General features: G+C 53.0%; 2 protein-coding genes across 2 annotated transcripts; one reads left to right on the plus strand and one right to left on the minus strand.

Moving 5' to 3' along the window:
* Positions 1-453: 453 nt before the first annotated feature.
* MONBRDRAFT_6454 (uncharacterized protein) lies at positions 454-3,624 on the plus strand (the record flags this gene model as incomplete). The annotated part of the gene is made up of 2 exons (XM_001743692.1): positions 454-1,090; positions 1,235-3,624. 2 exons carry the CDS (start codon positions 454-456, stop codon positions 3,622-3,624), a joined length of 3,027 nt encoding a protein of 1,008 aa, XP_001743744.1.
* Positions 3,625-4,671: 1,047 nt separating this feature from the next.
* On the minus strand, positions 4,672-16,412 carry MONBRDRAFT_15149 (uncharacterized protein; the record flags this gene model as incomplete). Its single annotated transcript, XM_001743939.1, has 52 exons — positions 4,672-4,890; positions 4,969-5,073; positions 5,178-5,244; positions 5,321-5,497; positions 5,571-5,656; positions 5,771-5,900; positions 5,991-6,106; positions 6,187-6,283; positions 6,442-6,569; positions 6,690-6,968; positions 7,074-7,176; positions 7,296-7,418; positions 7,526-7,592; positions 7,705-7,747; positions 7,864-7,925; positions 8,106-8,192; positions 8,300-8,460; positions 8,586-8,667; positions 8,787-8,886; positions 8,989-9,075; positions 9,232-9,780; positions 9,868-9,981; positions 10,096-10,176; positions 10,302-10,377; positions 10,493-10,586; positions 10,691-10,758; positions 10,919-10,992; positions 11,096-11,191; positions 11,282-11,384; positions 11,456-11,540; positions 11,657-11,814; positions 11,930-12,081; positions 12,246-12,401; positions 12,559-12,664; positions 12,801-12,872; positions 12,911-13,010; positions 13,123-13,226; positions 13,302-13,441; positions 13,550-13,687; positions 13,788-13,860; positions 13,946-14,038; positions 14,262-14,329; positions 14,474-14,589; positions 14,740-14,821; positions 14,908-14,961; positions 15,104-15,226; positions 15,353-15,472; positions 15,613-15,708; positions 15,793-15,958; positions 16,046-16,118; positions 16,224-16,303; positions 16,375-16,412. The coding sequence occupies 52 exons, from the start codon at positions 16,410-16,412 to the stop codon at positions 4,672-4,674; spliced, it is 5,967 nt and encodes a 1,988-aa protein (XP_001743991.1).
* Positions 16,413-16,810: the final 398 nt, after the last annotated feature.

Here is a 16,810-nt window from a genome sequence, read left to right on the forward strand (position 1 = left end):
TTTGGGGGGGGAAAAAAATCCCCCTTTTTTTTTTTTGGGGCCGGGGCCTTTAAAAAAAAAAGTAAAAGGGCCCAATGGGGCCCTTTTGGGTTTTTTTTTGCCCCCCCCCCCCCCCCCCCGACTTGATTTGACTCGGTGACATGTACTTATTTGACATTATCCGTTTGGCTGCCTCAGCTGACAGGATTTGGCTTTTGCCGGCGAGCGCCTCTGGATCTTGCGTCGTGTGCAGTTTTTGTGCCGGCCCTCCCCTAGCTGCCTGCCCTCGCGATTCAATTTTTTTTTTCCTTGCTGCCCACCACCTCATCAATTTGTACGCACTCTTACGGCTTGTCCCATGCTCACAAACAACTTATGCCCCCGCGTGTCAGGCGACAGGCGACTCACTTCTGCTCCTTATCCCGCTCGCTGCACGCTAGCTCCTATTTTCCTTCCCCTTCTCCGCACCGCAAGATGGCGGTGTGCGCACGGCTGGCCCTGATGGGGCTGGTCTTGCTCGTTCTGCCCTCTGTTGCGCCTGTGCATGCCAGCCACCAAGTGTCCTTCAGCAAGTGGCTCTTTGATCTACAGATTCCTCTACCTGCCGTCACGGTCATCAAGGGCGTCGATCTGACTGATGGTGTCTGCACCCACACTGTGATTGCCAACATCTCCACGGACGTCCAGGGCCTGGCCTACGGATTCGAGGGCTCGGGCATAAGTCTCAACTGTAGCCTCGCCTTCAAGGCTGAGGCCCTGCCTCGCTTCAACGAACGTGTCACCATGGTTGTTGATCACTCCATCCTCGGATTTGTCCTTCAACTTGAGAAGGACGACCAGCAACGTATTACAAACCTCACTCTAGAACAGCCGACTGCGATCTTTGAGGTGTCCAACATGATTGTCGATGGGACTATCCCCACGGGCGGCTTCTTCAACTCATCTATGATTCGCACCGCCATGGCTGACGTTCTTCAAGCTCAATTTCGCAAGCTTGTTCCCGACCTCGTTGATCACATGCTTGCTCCCCTCCTTCGCAACATTTCTTTCGCGCTCTACGCCCAAGGTCAAGCCGTTATGCATCGTCCTCCCCCGTGCCCCCATGAATCAGGTACGTGCCCTTTGACTTTTTTTCTTTTTGGTTTTTTTTTTTTTTTTTTGGTTTTTTTTTTTTGGTTTTTTTTTCCCTTGTACCATCTCAAAAAAAAATTTGCCTCGCCTCACATCCCAAACCCCTGTGTCCCCCTCACTGCAGGCATGGCCGACCTGCGCACCTCACCCGTCATTCAGCTGGTCGAGTTTGTCAACTCCATTCTTTCTCTGAATGACACTGATAGCTTGCTTCTTGACGGTCTCGTGGACGCGCTCACCAACCACACGGGGCGTGTCGCCCTCGATCTCAACCTTAGCACCGTCCTCGATCTCCCAGGCTTGGGTACCGTCGGTCTGGGCTTTCAAGATGTTGTTGTCGCAGGCCTCGACACGTGGAATTCGATTGAACTCTTCAATGTAACGAGTCCCTGTCAGCTGGAAACCACCTCCAATCTCGCAAACCTGAGCATCAATATTAGCCTGACCCTCGACATTCAGCTCGCCAACTCGAGCGATATCTTGCACGAGGAGTTTACGGTGGTCTTTGCCATGGATCATGGCACCATGGACCTCATCCTTGACCTTGATGTCAGCCAGGCCAAGACTGACGCCCTTCGCTCTCTGCAAATTTTTCAGCCCGGCTGCCTTGCTGAGGCTGTCGACTTTTTCGGCTTGACCTTCCTCAATCTCGACTTTCAACTTGACGACCTAGAACTCGTCCCTGCCGCCGGCACCCTCGAGCAAGACCTTGACCTTGCCCTCAACAATCTCATGCACCTGGTTGTCGTCAACTTTGACGACCTGGTACCGATGGCCCTCAACGTTCTCCTCAACGAAACTTTGGCCCCGATTAATAAGGCCATCAATCAGAGCTTGTCCAACCAAACCTGCACCCCTGCTCGAAGCACCGCTCCTCCGGGCACGAACATGACCATCACCTACATTGCCGTCTCCACTGGCCTGGCCCTTGCCTTTGTCTTTGGTCTCTGGGTCTTCCACGCCAATGACAAGCACGCAAAGCGACTGAGCGCGTATTCCCTCAACAGTCCAGATGAATCCGCGCCCCTCCTGGAAGGTCGCAACCCCGCTCCTTGCCTGGCTGCCGAGCCTAGCGTGGGAACATGGTCTCGCTACCTCATCCCCATCACGCTGCTCGGCACCATTGCCCTTCTCATCAACTCGAATGCCAGCGCTGGTGCATCCGTCTACCCTTTTCTCATTATTGGCAACGATCGCTACCGCTTCGATCCCACCTTTACTTTCAGCCTCATCAACACGGTGCACGATATGTGGCAGGCTCATGTGCGCCCCTTGTCTGTCGTCATCGCCCTCTTCTCTGGCGTTTGGCCCTACCTCAAGCTTGTGCTGATGCTGACGGCATGGATCATGCCCGTGCGTTGGCTCGGCGAGAGCTCACGTGAAACTCTCCTCCGCGTGCTCGATGCCCTTGGCAAGTGGTCCCTCATTGACACCTACGTCATGGTCATGATGCTTGTCGCCTTCCGCTTTCGGCTGCCACTGCTTCCCGCTGACATGGAAACGGAGAAGGACACCTCACTGGACATCTTTGTTCAGCCTGATGTTGGCCTCTACACCTTTGTTCTGGCCACGATCATCTCTCTCATTATGGGCCACATTATTTTACACATGCACCGCAAGGCAGCAGATCAACATCGTCAGCCTACCCCGGACCACCTCAAACGTTCCTTTGGCAACCACGTCTTTGTTCGTGACGATATAACCTACCGCTTCACTCGCTGCGGCTACTTTTCCATCCTCCTGCTCCTGTTGGCCACCATCGCTATTCTGCTCGTCGGCTCGGTCATGTATGCTTTCAGCTTCAACTTTAAGGGCCTGGCTGCCGCGGGCTTGGACCTGGAGCATGACTTGATGGGTTATAATGACAGCTTCTCTTATCGAAACTACAGTCTTGGCACGCTAGGCACTGCCATTCCAGAGTCTTCCATCGAACCAAATTCTTTTCTCACTCGCATGCTGCAGGCTACCTTCTACATCTTTGCCATTGTCATGCCTTGCTTGCACGTGCTGGTCATGATCACCGTCTGGGTAGTGCCGCTCTCCGTGAATGTGCAGGCTCGATGGTACACCATTGCCGAGGTCCTGAACGCGTGGTCGGCCCTCGACGTCTTTGTGGTCTCTATCCTTGCCGCCATTCTCCAGATTCAACGATTTGCTCTCTTTATCATTGGCGATTATTGCGATGGCATCAACAAGATCATTCAGCAACTGCAGGATGAGGGCCAACTGCCCCACGATTACGAAGCCAAATGCTTTGATGTTATAGCCACCCTTGACAATGGTTGCTGGTTCTTGTTTAGCGCCATGCTCTTGTCCTTCTTTACGGCTGCCGTCGTTATGCCCCTCTGTCATCGAGCGCTCCAGGATCGTTTGCATTCAGAGAGATCAACGAAGTTGCACACCGTCAACTCCATGGGCCAGACCCCGAGCGAACCTCGCTCGTGTCAGTGCTTTGACATGCTTAGCATGGGCCGTTGGCTGGGCCTGGTTCAGATGGACGATGTCTTTGTGTAGAACCAGACCCACCACTACGCTTTGCCTGCTTGCCTCTTGCTCCCAGAAATGCGCCGCCGAGCGAGCGCGTTCTCGTAATCCTGAGGTAGCCGCTTGCAGGCGAACGGGGTCAAGGTCCTTGTATCTGTCTACGCTTGTCTTTGTGGCAGGTTTTGCTAGTAGAATGCTCGTGTTGAGCCCTTTGTATTTGTTGCTATTTTTGTAATCCCCCGATCGCCTTGTTGTGACACATGTTTGTGGGTGAAGAGAATCATCATAATATGATAATTTGTTTTCGATACGACTATGAACTGACTGCCATCTCTAGTCCTTGTTTGTCTGTTTCGCTCCGTTGACCCGTTGTTGTTTCCGTTTCGGTCGCTTGCAGACTTTTGGATTGGTGAATCGTCTGCTTTCGTGCTCTTTCCATTAATCGACTCTTTCTTTTAATTTCGTCATGAGTTGCAGTCAATCGTCGCAAAGTCACAGATTGTCTCACCAATTTTCGTTCTTTTTGACTCAATTTTTGTCGAATTTCAGCTCTTATCTTAGATCTTAGTTTGTTTTTCCCTTGCGAGATAGGATTTCAGACAAGCCCACGACAAGCAACCCGGCTGCGTATATAAAAAGAGACCACCTGCCGAGTGCGGTTGGCGTTCCACAGTCACACGGATTCAATTTTACCATGCGCCCTTCGTTTACGCAGGTTTATTTCGCTAGGGTGCTGATGCTGATGACCTTTCAGCGTGGAGCCTCCTGCATATCCTATTTCGAGAAGAGAAATTCAATTTCGTTTCTCTCAGCTGTGTAAATAGGGTGGCGCCGACAAGGCAGAACAGAAAGCGAGAAGAACGACAGAGCGCTGCAGTCAAGATCGCGCGAGCGAGACACTGCCCGGTTGCAACTTTTTCATGAATAAGGCACAACAGAGGTGTGTATTCGTTGTAGGGTCCCACGACTAGTGGAGGGTTGCCCCTCGGTTGTAGTCAAGCATGGCAAACGTTTGTGGTGATAACAAGGTGGATAGCCATTTTATATCCTTGTAAAGTTCGGGTTCTTGTTGGGCATCTACGACTTGCACTTCCACACAAGGATGCTACGGAACACACGAGAACAAACAAGCAGTGTGAACAATCGTCGACTCAAAAAAACAAAGAAACAGTCACGCATGGAAGCCTTTGCGTACCAGCAATCCTCTCGGCCAATGGACACCAGATGACTATCATCGGCCGTGAAGCACAGACGTGTCACGTGATCCGAGTGTCCGACATAGGACTTGTGTTTGCTCTAGGGATCACACACGCAGCACGGTCAGGTGCATAGGCGCACGCGCACACGCGGAGGGCCAAGAGTGCAATGACCTACATGGGTGCTCGGAACGGGCATCTTGAACAGCTTCACAAATCCACCGTCATCGCCAGTCGCAGCCACGGAGCCGCCATGTGCCACGGCCACCCAGTTGACATCCGCCTGCGCACGAATGTGAATGACAGGGTTGGTCAGCGTCCCTTAGTTCAAGTGGGCAAGATACGCTCGACACCTTCAGTCTAGAAATCGCTCATTCGTACACCAACCTTGTTGGCATCTGGGGGCCAAATGCCTGCCATATGCGGCTCTAGGATGCCATTGTTGTCTACAAAGCTGGGCTGCGCACATGCAAGCAGGGATTCAGCTTACATCAGATTACTCGCTTCAGCTGCGGCAGATGCCCGCCAACCGACTCACTTCACCATCCAGGTCATCGGTACAGACTGCGCCCGTAGCGGCATTCACGACCACTGTGACATATTGACTGGTCTCAGCCTTGACGAAGCGGCTCTGTTCTTCCCAGTCCACGTGCGTCACTGCGCCAGGGATGTCTTTGGTGTAGGCCTTGCGTTGCATGTCTGTCACTCTGATTCACCGCAGCTAATAAGAAACAAGCAATGCAAGGTGTGCAAGGGCGGGCAGAACGAAGCAACTATGACGGTTGCAAGACTGACTGATAAATGTCGATCGTCTGATCATTCGAGCCAACAGCCAGAAGGCGGCCATCAGGGCTGAATTTTAGGTCCTTTTTGTATTCATACAAGCACATACGTATCATGTGTTATGGCAGAACATGTCCGAGGCACATGCGGTTGTCTTCCTGTGAACACGGCTTGCTCACTCCAGATTGCATGCTTACCTGAATAGACTTGCCACGGTCACGCTTGCACTTTGGTGCGGCACTCTTTGCCTGCAAGTCATACAGCTGTACGGTGCCATCAAAGAGACCCGCTGCCAAGAGGGTGCCATCCGGCGAGAAGCATAGCGAGCTATAGAATAGAACAAAGACACAGCATGGGTCAACTGGCTTCTTCGCTTGTTCAACGCAGCCGACCGACGCTGCATGCAGAACACCGTACCGCACAGCTGCCGTGGTATGAAAGACCGCGAGCTCCTTGGGCGAAGTCACGTCCCACAGACGGATGGTTTTGTCATCACCGCCCGTCGCAAATGTGGTGGGCGAGAAGAGTTTGCCCTGCAGGGTCCAGGGAGGCTTTCCTGTGAGCGAGGCCTCAAATCAAAGACGCACATGACGCAAAGATGGCGGGTACGCACCTTGCCCGGGTAAGGCGCCAGGCCCCACAGCTCACCCTCACCATGTCCATCCACCACGACCTGTGGAGTGGTGTCGTTTCCGGCAATAAAGAGCTCACTACATTTGTAAAATCGACCCATCACCACCACAGTGCAACATAGCAGGATGAAGGGCAACAACAATGAAAAGCGGGCAAGGCACACCATGGCTCCCGCGCGTCACGAGCGTTTCCTGCAAAACAGCTGGCGTAGGTAGTCGGGAAACCAGCAGCATACCTTGATTCTGTGCCGACCAAAAAGGCACCACCACGAGCTGGAGCAACAGATCGCAACTCCTTGCCACGCACTTCAGCTTCCTGAAGCTGCTTGAATGTTGATGCATCCCACAGCTTGATTTTGCCATCCTATACAAGGCCAGCCACCAAAATTAAAAAAAGAGAGGCAACCGAGCGGTTCAATGGCAGGGCGAACGACATGCCCGATGCAATGAAGCCTGCTTCTTCAAATGCAAACATGGGCCTCACCTTTGCACCAGTAAGGATGCGCCAGTTTTTGGGACTGTAGAGCGTGCTCATGGTGAAACATGGCTTGGCATGTGCTTCGATGATGCGCACATGGCGGTTTTCCTGCCACTGCCAGATGGCACCGCTCATGGCTGCTGTGTACGTGGTGCGCTCTGGTCCAAAGGCTACTGCTAACATAGTGGTCATCTTGGCTTCCCGGCTCACTAGACCGCGCTTGCTCAACAACGCGCTGCCCGCCAAAGTCCAAAAGCGCACGTGCTTGACGCCAACAGTCACAAACTTTGGCCGTCAGTCCAGTAGGAAAGAGTAGTCAAGATGAATACCAACAGTGAGGATCGTGTTTCCCCAAAGTCAGACGGTCTGGGTTCGAAGCGTGTGGCGCACCTCGTGTTCTGAATCGGGGCGGCAGGCCACAGCGAATAAGCGGTGATGGCTGGCCGTGGTCGAGGCGACGCGCGTTCCGGTTTGCCAGCGGTGGACGGCCAGCCTGCCAGCATGGATTTGAAGTCACGCCCAAGGATCATGATCAGCAAGACAGAGATTCGTTTGAAGGGCATCATGACAGTCAACCACATGGCGGACAACACAAATCCACAATCTTCCTACCCCGAATTGTTGCAGGCATCAATGGATACCAGGTGCTTGCCGGAAGCACTGAAATCGAGAGAACAGACAGCAGTCTTGTGAAAGCCCCGGAGGACAGCGGCTGTGGCTTGGTCCTCAGTGTTCCTATGCAAAGGATATGTAGGCCCGAGCGACAGGTGAGTTCGTAAGCAATGCTGAGGTTCAGAGCACATTTAAGCGCTTGCTCTGCGCATGTAAATTTCGTGGCGTACCAGACGTGGATGTCAGCCACTACACCCACTTGTCCCGTGGCGACCATGTTCGGCAACTTTGGATGCACTGTGCACGAGCCCACATGTGTGGAGCAAGGTGACAGATTCAGATCACACAATACCATTTTAGTATCGTCAAGCACGAAGTTTATTTGACGGCAGTAACGAGTGGTGCGCACCTGCCAGGCATAAGATGTCATCCGTATGCTTTGTGTAAAAGCGCTATCAGGTCGGGGATACCATGCATCCAGGCGTGAGGCATCAACGTCACACAAGCGAGGAGATGATTTCATGAGAGGTTGTTCGGGTTATTGGATGCTTCAAGACCAAGCACCGACCTGGGTATTACGCGACACGTTGTGCACGATGCCCAAGCCCGCAGCATGGTACACGATACGATCTGCAGTGCGTCATTGCAGAGAAAAAGAACAGCAACGCATAATCTGATATGAGCTATGTTAGAGCACAATAAATCCGGGTGGGGTGGGAGGGACAGAGAAAGATGGAGCAGCCAAGGAAGCAGCAACGAGGCGAGGGGCCGAGGTTCGGCCGGCGCACATGTGCAGGGCAAGCCACATACGCTCATCAATCATTCGGGCATTGTTGCGGGCATCAAAGCCTCGGTAGCCATGACAGTATGCCAGTGACAAGCCCACGATGGCCGCAGCTAGATCATGCCATTTCAAAACAACGCGCGTTAGTTAGCACTTGAGCTTGGCTCAAAGGCCCTGCGCCATCGTCTGGAAAGTACGGTCCGCATGAAAGACTCACCACCCTGCTTGCGTCCTCCAGCTGCAGCGACCTTGCGCGTCATGCCTTTTGTCTTGGTGCGGACCTTGCGGCGCGCACTCTCGCCTTGTGCGGGGCGCAGTTTTTCGTCAAAAGTTTTCTCCGTGTAGTCAATGGCTTGCTCACGGGCGACGTCCGAGTCATACCTAACGCAAACACCCCACAGTTGAGGCCAGAATGGTCCAGGGGGAAAGAAATTATCAATCATTTGGAAATGCACAATGTGCCGGGACCAAGTCTATTGCCCACGCCCGTCTAAAGCATGACCAACCCATCTTCTTCCGAATCACTGAGCGAGTCGTCGCTGTCTCCAGCTAGCCCAACCGTGCTAGTCGGGTCGGAGGCTGTGATGGCTGCGCTTGCCGCGCTCCGCCCTACATATTCACGCAGCAACAACAAGGTCAATCACCAAACCCGGACCCCGTGTATCCCGTCTTTAACACAAAGGCTCGCCGATGTCCGCTTTACGTACCATAGTCCCAGAGAATGACAGATGTATCGTTGCCACCCACAGTGACCAGATAGGCGTCATCAAAGGAGAAACGCGTATTGGTGACATGGGCCGAATGCCCCTAAGAAAAGCACCGTTGACGCAGGGCCCGCACAATATTGACATGAGGCGTGTTGTGAAGCCATCTCATGCTCTTGGAATCATTTTGATTTGGGGAACAAACCATGTACTTCTTGAACTTGCTGTACTGGCCTGTGGCCGGAAAGTCAAAGAGCTTTACAAGCCCAAAGTCATCTGCCGTGGCCAACACCTGTCAATAACGTGACGAAGAGCGACGCGTTACAAAGGTGACAAGTTTACACAGTCAAGCCATGCGGCATTCAAAGACATTGTGCTGCATTGGCCAGGCCAGAGGCAATGCCTGCCCAGGTGTCTTGGGGCATGATCCTCGAGCAATTAAACGTACTGATTTGTCCCGGGTGAGGCAAGCAGCATTGACGTCTGTCACGTCGGAGCTGGGGGGCCAAACGCCAGACATTTGATCACCAAGCACACAGGTCCACGTGTGCCACTGGATTTGTTTGGAAACGGCAGTGGTCAGGGCTTGCCGCTTGCCGCTGGGGGCCTCAAAATAAAGCAGTTCCTTGGCGCCCGAATTGACCATGAGCAGTTGACCACTTTGATTCCAATCAACGTGAGTGATGTAGGATGATGCGCCCTTACAGACACCCACGCGCTTCCAGGTACCAGTTGCGTAGATGTCCACAAAATTATCATGGGTGGCCACTGCTACAAAAGCACTCTTGTGTGCCTCACCCGTGCCAGGGGCGAACTTGATGTCAGAGACATTTTCCTTGCGGTGATGTGCCGTATGTACCGGTGCAGCACCTTCACCCAGCTGATCTAGCGCATACACGCTCCAGCTGCCATCTTTGAACCCGACTGCGATCCATTGGCCATCAGGCGATGCATGTACCGCGCGCGCTGGTTTGGCAAGATGGGTCAGCGACAACTGCTCGGTTCCAGTGCCGCAATTGAAACAATGAGAACAAGGCAAGCTTGAGCTGTCGTGCGCAAAGTACCAGCAGGTCTGCGAGCTCACCTGGCGGCACTTGTCCAGATCCCAAGCGATCAAGTGCTGATCATCAGATACGGTGAAGGCCTGACTGGCGCTGGGATGCATGGCCAAGCCCCACAGCTCACCTTCAGCGTGGCCCTGTGTAGCGAGAAATCAAGCGTGTACCCAATTCAAGAGTAAGCCGACCTGTGTCAGTCAAAATGATCAGAGTATACTATCCAGAGGCAGTTCTTAGCCCCATCGACTACATACAGATACGATGACATCAACGGCGCCATTGGACGAAGTAATCTGTGCAATTTGCCCAGTAGCAAGGCCGGCATAGACGGCATGCTACTCGGGCGCCATGATTATCGACAAGGTTAAGAGAGGCTTGAGTCTTTTGGGTCAGAAGTGTGGGAAGAAGTGGCGGGGGCCCAGGTGGTTGTGCGGCACGGTCGTTGCACGCAAAGACTGACCTGTGCTAGAGCCACGGCTCGAACGGGCGGTGTGTCACGGGCCAGTGCACACGAATCGGTAGTGCACTTGTCCTGCCTGATACAACAAAACCTCGGGTAAGCATGTGGATACACGTGCACTTTTTTTGGTGCAAAGTCACAGCTGCTCTTATTTTAATCATTTCTTTATTTAGCATGAAGAGAATTCTCACCGAATTGTATAGGTTTGCAGTTTGGAAGCAAAGCTGTTGGACCAGAGAGATACCTCTCCTTTCTTGCTGCCACTGACAAAGCCATCGCCCATGGCTACACGACAGTCAAAATACAGCAGTCAGCCCGCTTTGAGCGAAATATCGAGCTCTCTCTATATGCAATGGAAGGCCGTCGAACACAAGGAAGGACACTCGGACCTTTGAGAGTAAAAATGGGAGAGGCGTGGCAGTCGTAAACGGCGCGCAAATTGCGATCTGCACCCCACCTGTTCAATGAGCACAAAGGTGCGTGCGTGCGTGAGAAAGAGAGAGAGGGAGAGAGAGGAGAGAGGGAGAGAAAGAAGAAGGAGAAGAAGAAGAAGAAGGAGAAGAAGAAGATAAAGAAGAAGATGAAGAAGAAGAAAGAGAAGGAGAACGATGATATACCCGTAGACTTTGCCATTGGCGCCACCAGTAAAGCACTGGCCGTCAGCAGAGAAAGTTGCGCATAGCATTGTGTCCTGCACATCAAACACAAAAGGCAAATTTTGGTCACCGTGGGCAGAGAGCAGCGATGGATTGACACATGGATAGGAGCCTCGAAAAGTCTCATGTACAGCATACCTGGGGGCCAACAGATCCAAAGACGCCGCGTTTGCCCGTCAACGTGCTGCCCTTTTGCTCCCAAAACTTGATATGCTTCACTCCTACGGAAACAAGCTGCGCATGGCATGGGAGAGGCAACATTGCGCGTGAGAGCCAAGGCATCAAATCCAAGCAGTTGGATGTAAAGTATACAAAATCACACACCGACTCCGTGGCTTGAGGGTGAAAGCACACTTCAAAGATCTTGTCCTTGTGGCCACGCGCTGAAGCCAGCTGAGTGCCGCGTTTCCAGTCCCAGATGCAGATGCTGTCGTGTCAAAGGTGTTGTAATCAGAGGGCTGCTGCAATCGCGACGGCCTCAAGGTGAACAGGACTCACCTGTGATCGTTATCCAGGCCCACCGAGGCCAAGAGTTTACCATTGTTGTGAAAGGCCAGTGCACACACGCCCCGCTCATGAAAGCCTAACCAGACCCAAAGGATGAGGCGTCAAAGTGCTGGGCCAGGAACAGTCTGGGCGAGCTCTCAAAATCAGCCAGCCACAGAGCCGAGAGCAATTGATCCCAGTCAAGCGACTGACCCTTCAAAATCGACTGAACCTCCATCGTCTGCAGGTTCCAAACGTGGATGACGGGCTCCTTGCCCACCTGTCCCGTCGCGATCAGATCCAGCCCTTCATGATGAGCCATGCATAGGATATCATCTGTGTGCCCCACGTAAAAGCGCTGCTCGCCCGTGCTGTAGGAAGCGGGCCAGCATCATGTCATCAGTCATGCCGAGAGAAGGCGGTCAAATCGGCGCTTACCCACTGTCATGCCACAAACAAAGAGCACAAAGGTCACCTCTTGCTTACTTGAAATCGTGAATGACGCCGACAGCCGCCACGTGGTAGATGAGACTGTTGAGGGTCTCATCATAAAAGACGTTATTCCGCGCATCGTAGCCGCGATAGCCAAAGACGCGTCGCATGCGTAGGCAACGATCTGGAGGGGGAGCCCGGCGAACCTATTGGAACAACGAGTCCAAAAAAAGCATGCATATGATATTACAAATGTCAACACGCAGCTAGCCACAGCGTGTGTCCCAAAAGACCCAATGAAGAAGAAATTAAATTCAAACTAAGAAAGATATGCTAGGAGAGAGCATAGGGTCGCTATCAGCGTGCCTACCGTCTTCATAGCATCTCGAGCAGCTTGTTCTCGCTCAAAGCTGCGATCCTTGACCGTGTCATTGCGGCGTGAATAGTCGGCGCGCGCTTCACGTTCAACATCAGAATCAACCTCATGGGCCCCCTCGTCCATGTCCAAGCCCGTTTCATAATCGGACTTGAACATGCATAGTGGGTGGGTCAAAATGAAATCCACAGGTGAGTTGTTCCAAGCAGACCAGGATCACGTTGATTTGATCCCAAACGAGAAAAGCGTCGAGGTCAAGAGATAATTGCATGTGCAGGTACAGGACACGTCAATGTTCAGGGCCCACCTCTTCGTCGGCACTGGCGTACTGGTCAAACTCGTCAGGCTGGCCACCGGAAGGATGCACCCGCCATTGAAAAACCGAGTGGTCTGCACCACCACTGGAAATGATGCTGAGTAGTCGTAGTCGGGACAACCGCAACCAACCAAAATGAGTGCTCGAGACCGAATTGAAGTTGACCCTAACGGTGCCGATGGACTCAGCCAGCACCGCTTCGTTGAGTCACAGATCTTTGGCACAGCACATACCGCGATGAAGAAGGCGTCACGGCTAAATTTGTCACATGCGCAGAATGACCGCGGTAAACTCGATAGGCCGCGCTGCATTGGAGAAAACAAAGCACGCGCCAGTGAGACACGTTCTTCGGATACAGTAGGAAAGCCTGACGCGCACTTGCCCTGGCTGTGGTGAAGGGTAGGTGAAAATCTTCACTCGGCCGTAGTCATCACCCGTCACCACTGTGAAACGTCCGCATGAACATGCGTGAGTTGGGTGTGAAGCTAGTCGTGCGCACTACATCCGTCTTGCATAAATCGCGCTGCAATGGAATCTGGGTTGCCTGTTACGCACCCGTGTCGTTGAGAACGGCAACGGCGTTGATGTCATTAGCATCGGCATACTTGCCCCAGATGCCCTGGACGTCCTCCCCAATAGGCATGGAGCGCATGTGCCATCTGTCAATTGCAGGCCAACGCGTAAATTATGAGTGGAGTTCCGGCCAGGGGTAGGAGAAAACAATATCCACGTACGCAATGTTGGTGGGTAAGCTGGTCGCATGTCGACCGGTGCTGGCCTCAAGCACAGTCAGGCTGCCGTCGCCGCATGTCACTGCCAAATACTGGTCGTCCACGCTAAAGTCAAGGTGGGCGATGAACGTCGAGCGGACACGCTCGTGGAAAACCTGTGGCATGTAAACAGTGGTAGAGCAAACCGCTTTGCATGAGGCGGAATGAGGGCAGGCACCACGTGATTGCGCAAGGTGTGGATGCGGTCAAACCTTGCTGCACCTTGCACCATCGTTCTCGATGGTCATCAAGAGAACATATCCATCGTTATAGCCCACGGCCAGGCGATTGCCACCGGCGCTGAAGCGCACGACATTAACGGCCTCGTTGGTCTTATGACGCGCAAACACCTGTCAATTCCAGGCAGCCGATCCCCGATCCGAGGAACGTGCAGTGGTGGTCAATGCTGGCCGAAGGATGTGGACTGCGAAGCTCAAGTCTGGGTCTTACCTCTTGCCCATCGTTTCGAAGCAAGCAAAGACGCCCATTGCTGGCGCCAACAGCAATCAGCTGGTCACTGGGGCTGAAGATGAAGATAACAGTGTAGCCAGTGAGACGTTGGCTTCTAAATGTGCAAGCAAGAAACATTTCCGGTACCATTTACCAACCTCATGGCACAGGTGCGAAGGCCGGCACCCAAATTGAAAACGGCTTCACAGGCGTGGGTATCACAATTCCAGATGCGGAGTGTTTGGTCATCGCTGGAATGGACACACGTAAGCATTATAAGAAAGTGGGATCCTGCGCAGAGTGTGACCTAAACGAGACAGGCAGGAAGGCAGGCGGAGGGGGGGGGGGGGAAGAGAGAGAGAGAGAGAGAGAGAGAGAGAGAGAGAGAGAGAGAGAGAGAGAGAGAGAGAGAGAGAGAGAGAGAGAGAGAAAGAGAGAGACCGACACAAAGCGGCTTGTAGAACAGCGACCTACCTGGCCGTCACGAAGCGCTCAGTAGAGTGCATGGCATCGAGTCCCCAAAGCTCACCGGGCGCATGTCCCTATTTAGTAGTTTATAGGATTGAGTCTTGTGACCACTGAATGCTATTTCTTGAGTGGCCCGCCTTTGAGCGATAATAATCAAATCTTCACGACCAATTTGCAAGGGAGGCTTGGTGCACGAGGCAAGGTAGCAGAGTGCATACACGGGTGAGAAATTGTGGGTGCTCGCGGTCGCGACCATTGATGAGGATGAGTTCAGAGTCCTTGGTGCCGCAGATGATAATGTCGTTATGCCAAGCGACCGAGCGAAGGACCATGCCTGTGTATGAACAAGGAAAAGAAGAAAGAAAAAAAAATAAAAAAAAAAATAAAAAAATTGAGGCTGGATCAACCCATGGCCAGGAACAGCTAGTCTTGGACGCCGATTCGGCATTGTGCACCAGTGTAAGTTTGGAATAGCGGTTCGTACCCTCGTAGCCAATTGGCGTTGTCGCCAGATCTACTACAATGACAGGGGAGAAGTCACGCTCCCACATCCGCACCAATCCGTCCTGCAAAGAAATGAGTTGGGCAAAGGAGGAGTGCTTTCAGACATGCTTAAAGGTAAAACTAGTGTCTGCGAATTTGAGTCCCATACCTTGCCCGCAGAGACGAAACCGTCAGTGCTGTTGTGCAAACAGAACACAGGTCCCTGGCATGCGAAATCAAGCACGGCAAGGGGTCGTAGCAGTGGTGAGGGTTCTGGTCGTCAAAGAGACACATTCAAGTGTACAGCTCAAATGCAAGACCAACGAAACGAGCTCAGGCATCAGAGGCCGGCTTAACAAACATACGGTGTGGGCTGGAATGCTTTTGACATGATTGCCACTCTTCCATGCCAAAATCTCGCCACTGAGGCTGCCTGAATAGGCAATGCCTGAGGCGCCGTACGCAATGCTAAGCTGCGTCTGGAGGTTCTGAAGAGACGCGGGAAGGATGAGCAGTAGCAAAACATGCAGTCAAACGAAAGCACCACTGTAAAAACCAAAGCAAAAACTACAAAGGTGCATGGGCAGATTCGGCGAGAGCCGCGCGTCACCAACTTCGTTATCACTCGTGGGCGAGGAGAGGGTGTTGCCGCTCAACTTCCAGAAGCGCACGTGTTTCAGTCCACACGTAGCCAATTGTGTGGGATCGGCTGGGTTCATGCGGATATCAAACACCTGACCGGCAAAGCGCACACGATCAGATCAATGCTTCATTCTCCAATGCCATTGTGGGTGGTATAGTCGAGGACGTGGCGGCGGCATGCTGTAAGCAATGCCCATGGGCATCGGGCAAAACAGCCAAGCAAGACACTTACCCGTTCACGATGCCCTGAGGTGGTGGCGAGCAGCGTGCCCGTGGCCCATTTCCACACGGCAATGGTGTGGTCGTCGTCCAGTCCAACTGAGGCCAGCTATGAAAACCATGCATTAGATCATCAGTTTGGCAATTGTTCACAAAAGGAATGGCACACGCAACGGGCCATGGCATGGCGCACCAAGGTGTCATCTGCTTCACTGAAGGAGATGGCAGCTATGCCCTGTTTATGCGCCCCGGTAAGAATGGAAACAGTCCGCAAATCGTTTGAGGTCCAGACATGAATGGCGGCCTCACGACCAAGCTGGCCAGTGGCGATTGTGTTGCGATCGCGGTGCATGGCCATGCTGGAATGGCAGAGGAGAAAGCAATAAAGTAGCCGATTAGGTACAGCTCTAGCAAGGTCACGATGGCATGCCCGGCCGAAGCGCTACCTGATAATGTCATCATCGTGCTGGAGATAGAAGCGTTGACGTCGCGGCTCAAGATTCAACAAGACAGCGGTGCCTATTCACCAAGGAGATCAAGGGGGTGAAAATAAGAATCAGGCGGGGAACGGAGCGACGAGAGCTGGCTTCAGCTTTGTGGTCTGCTTCACGGGGCGGGCCGCACCGGCGACAAAGTAGATCACTTCTTGCTGGCTGTTGATGTAAATGTTGTTGCGACATTGGTGCCCTCGGTAGCCGTAGATCCTATGACCCTGCCTGTGAGATGGGGCATTGATAAAACAGGGCATGCTGTATTCAACAAAGGTGCGGCTCACCATTCCAGGCGCAATTGCGCCTGTGGACACGCGGCCATGATGACAGCGTCGGCGGCAGTGTTAGCCTGGCAGATTCCAACCATCGAGAGCATGGTGAGTGTTCAGATCAAACAAGAGTGCGCAGGCATTGCGACGGTGATCGGCTGCACGATCCGCAGTGCACATTCCCTCTTATACACTCCTCGCTCCTGGCTTGGCCCCTATCTAATCCAGCTCTCTCACCCTGTTTGCCCACCCGACAGAACGCCCCCCTCTATGAACGACCCGGCGATGCTGCGCTGTGCTCGTTTGGTCCGAAGGGCGTCCGTACCTCTTCACACCCCCAAACGAACCCTTTGAAACTGTGCTTTTCTCTCTCTGTGAGTCTCTGTGTCTCTCTCTGTCTCTCTGTCTCTGTCTCTGTCTTCTCTGTCGCTCTCTCTTTGTGTCTTTGCTC

This window comes from Monosiga brevicollis, genomic scaffold (assembly GCF_000002865.3).
Source record: "Monosiga brevicollis MX1 MONBRscaffold_4 genomic scaffold, whole genome shotgun sequence".
Lineage (NCBI taxonomy): Eukaryota > Choanoflagellata > Craspedida > Salpingoecidae > Monosiga > Monosiga brevicollis.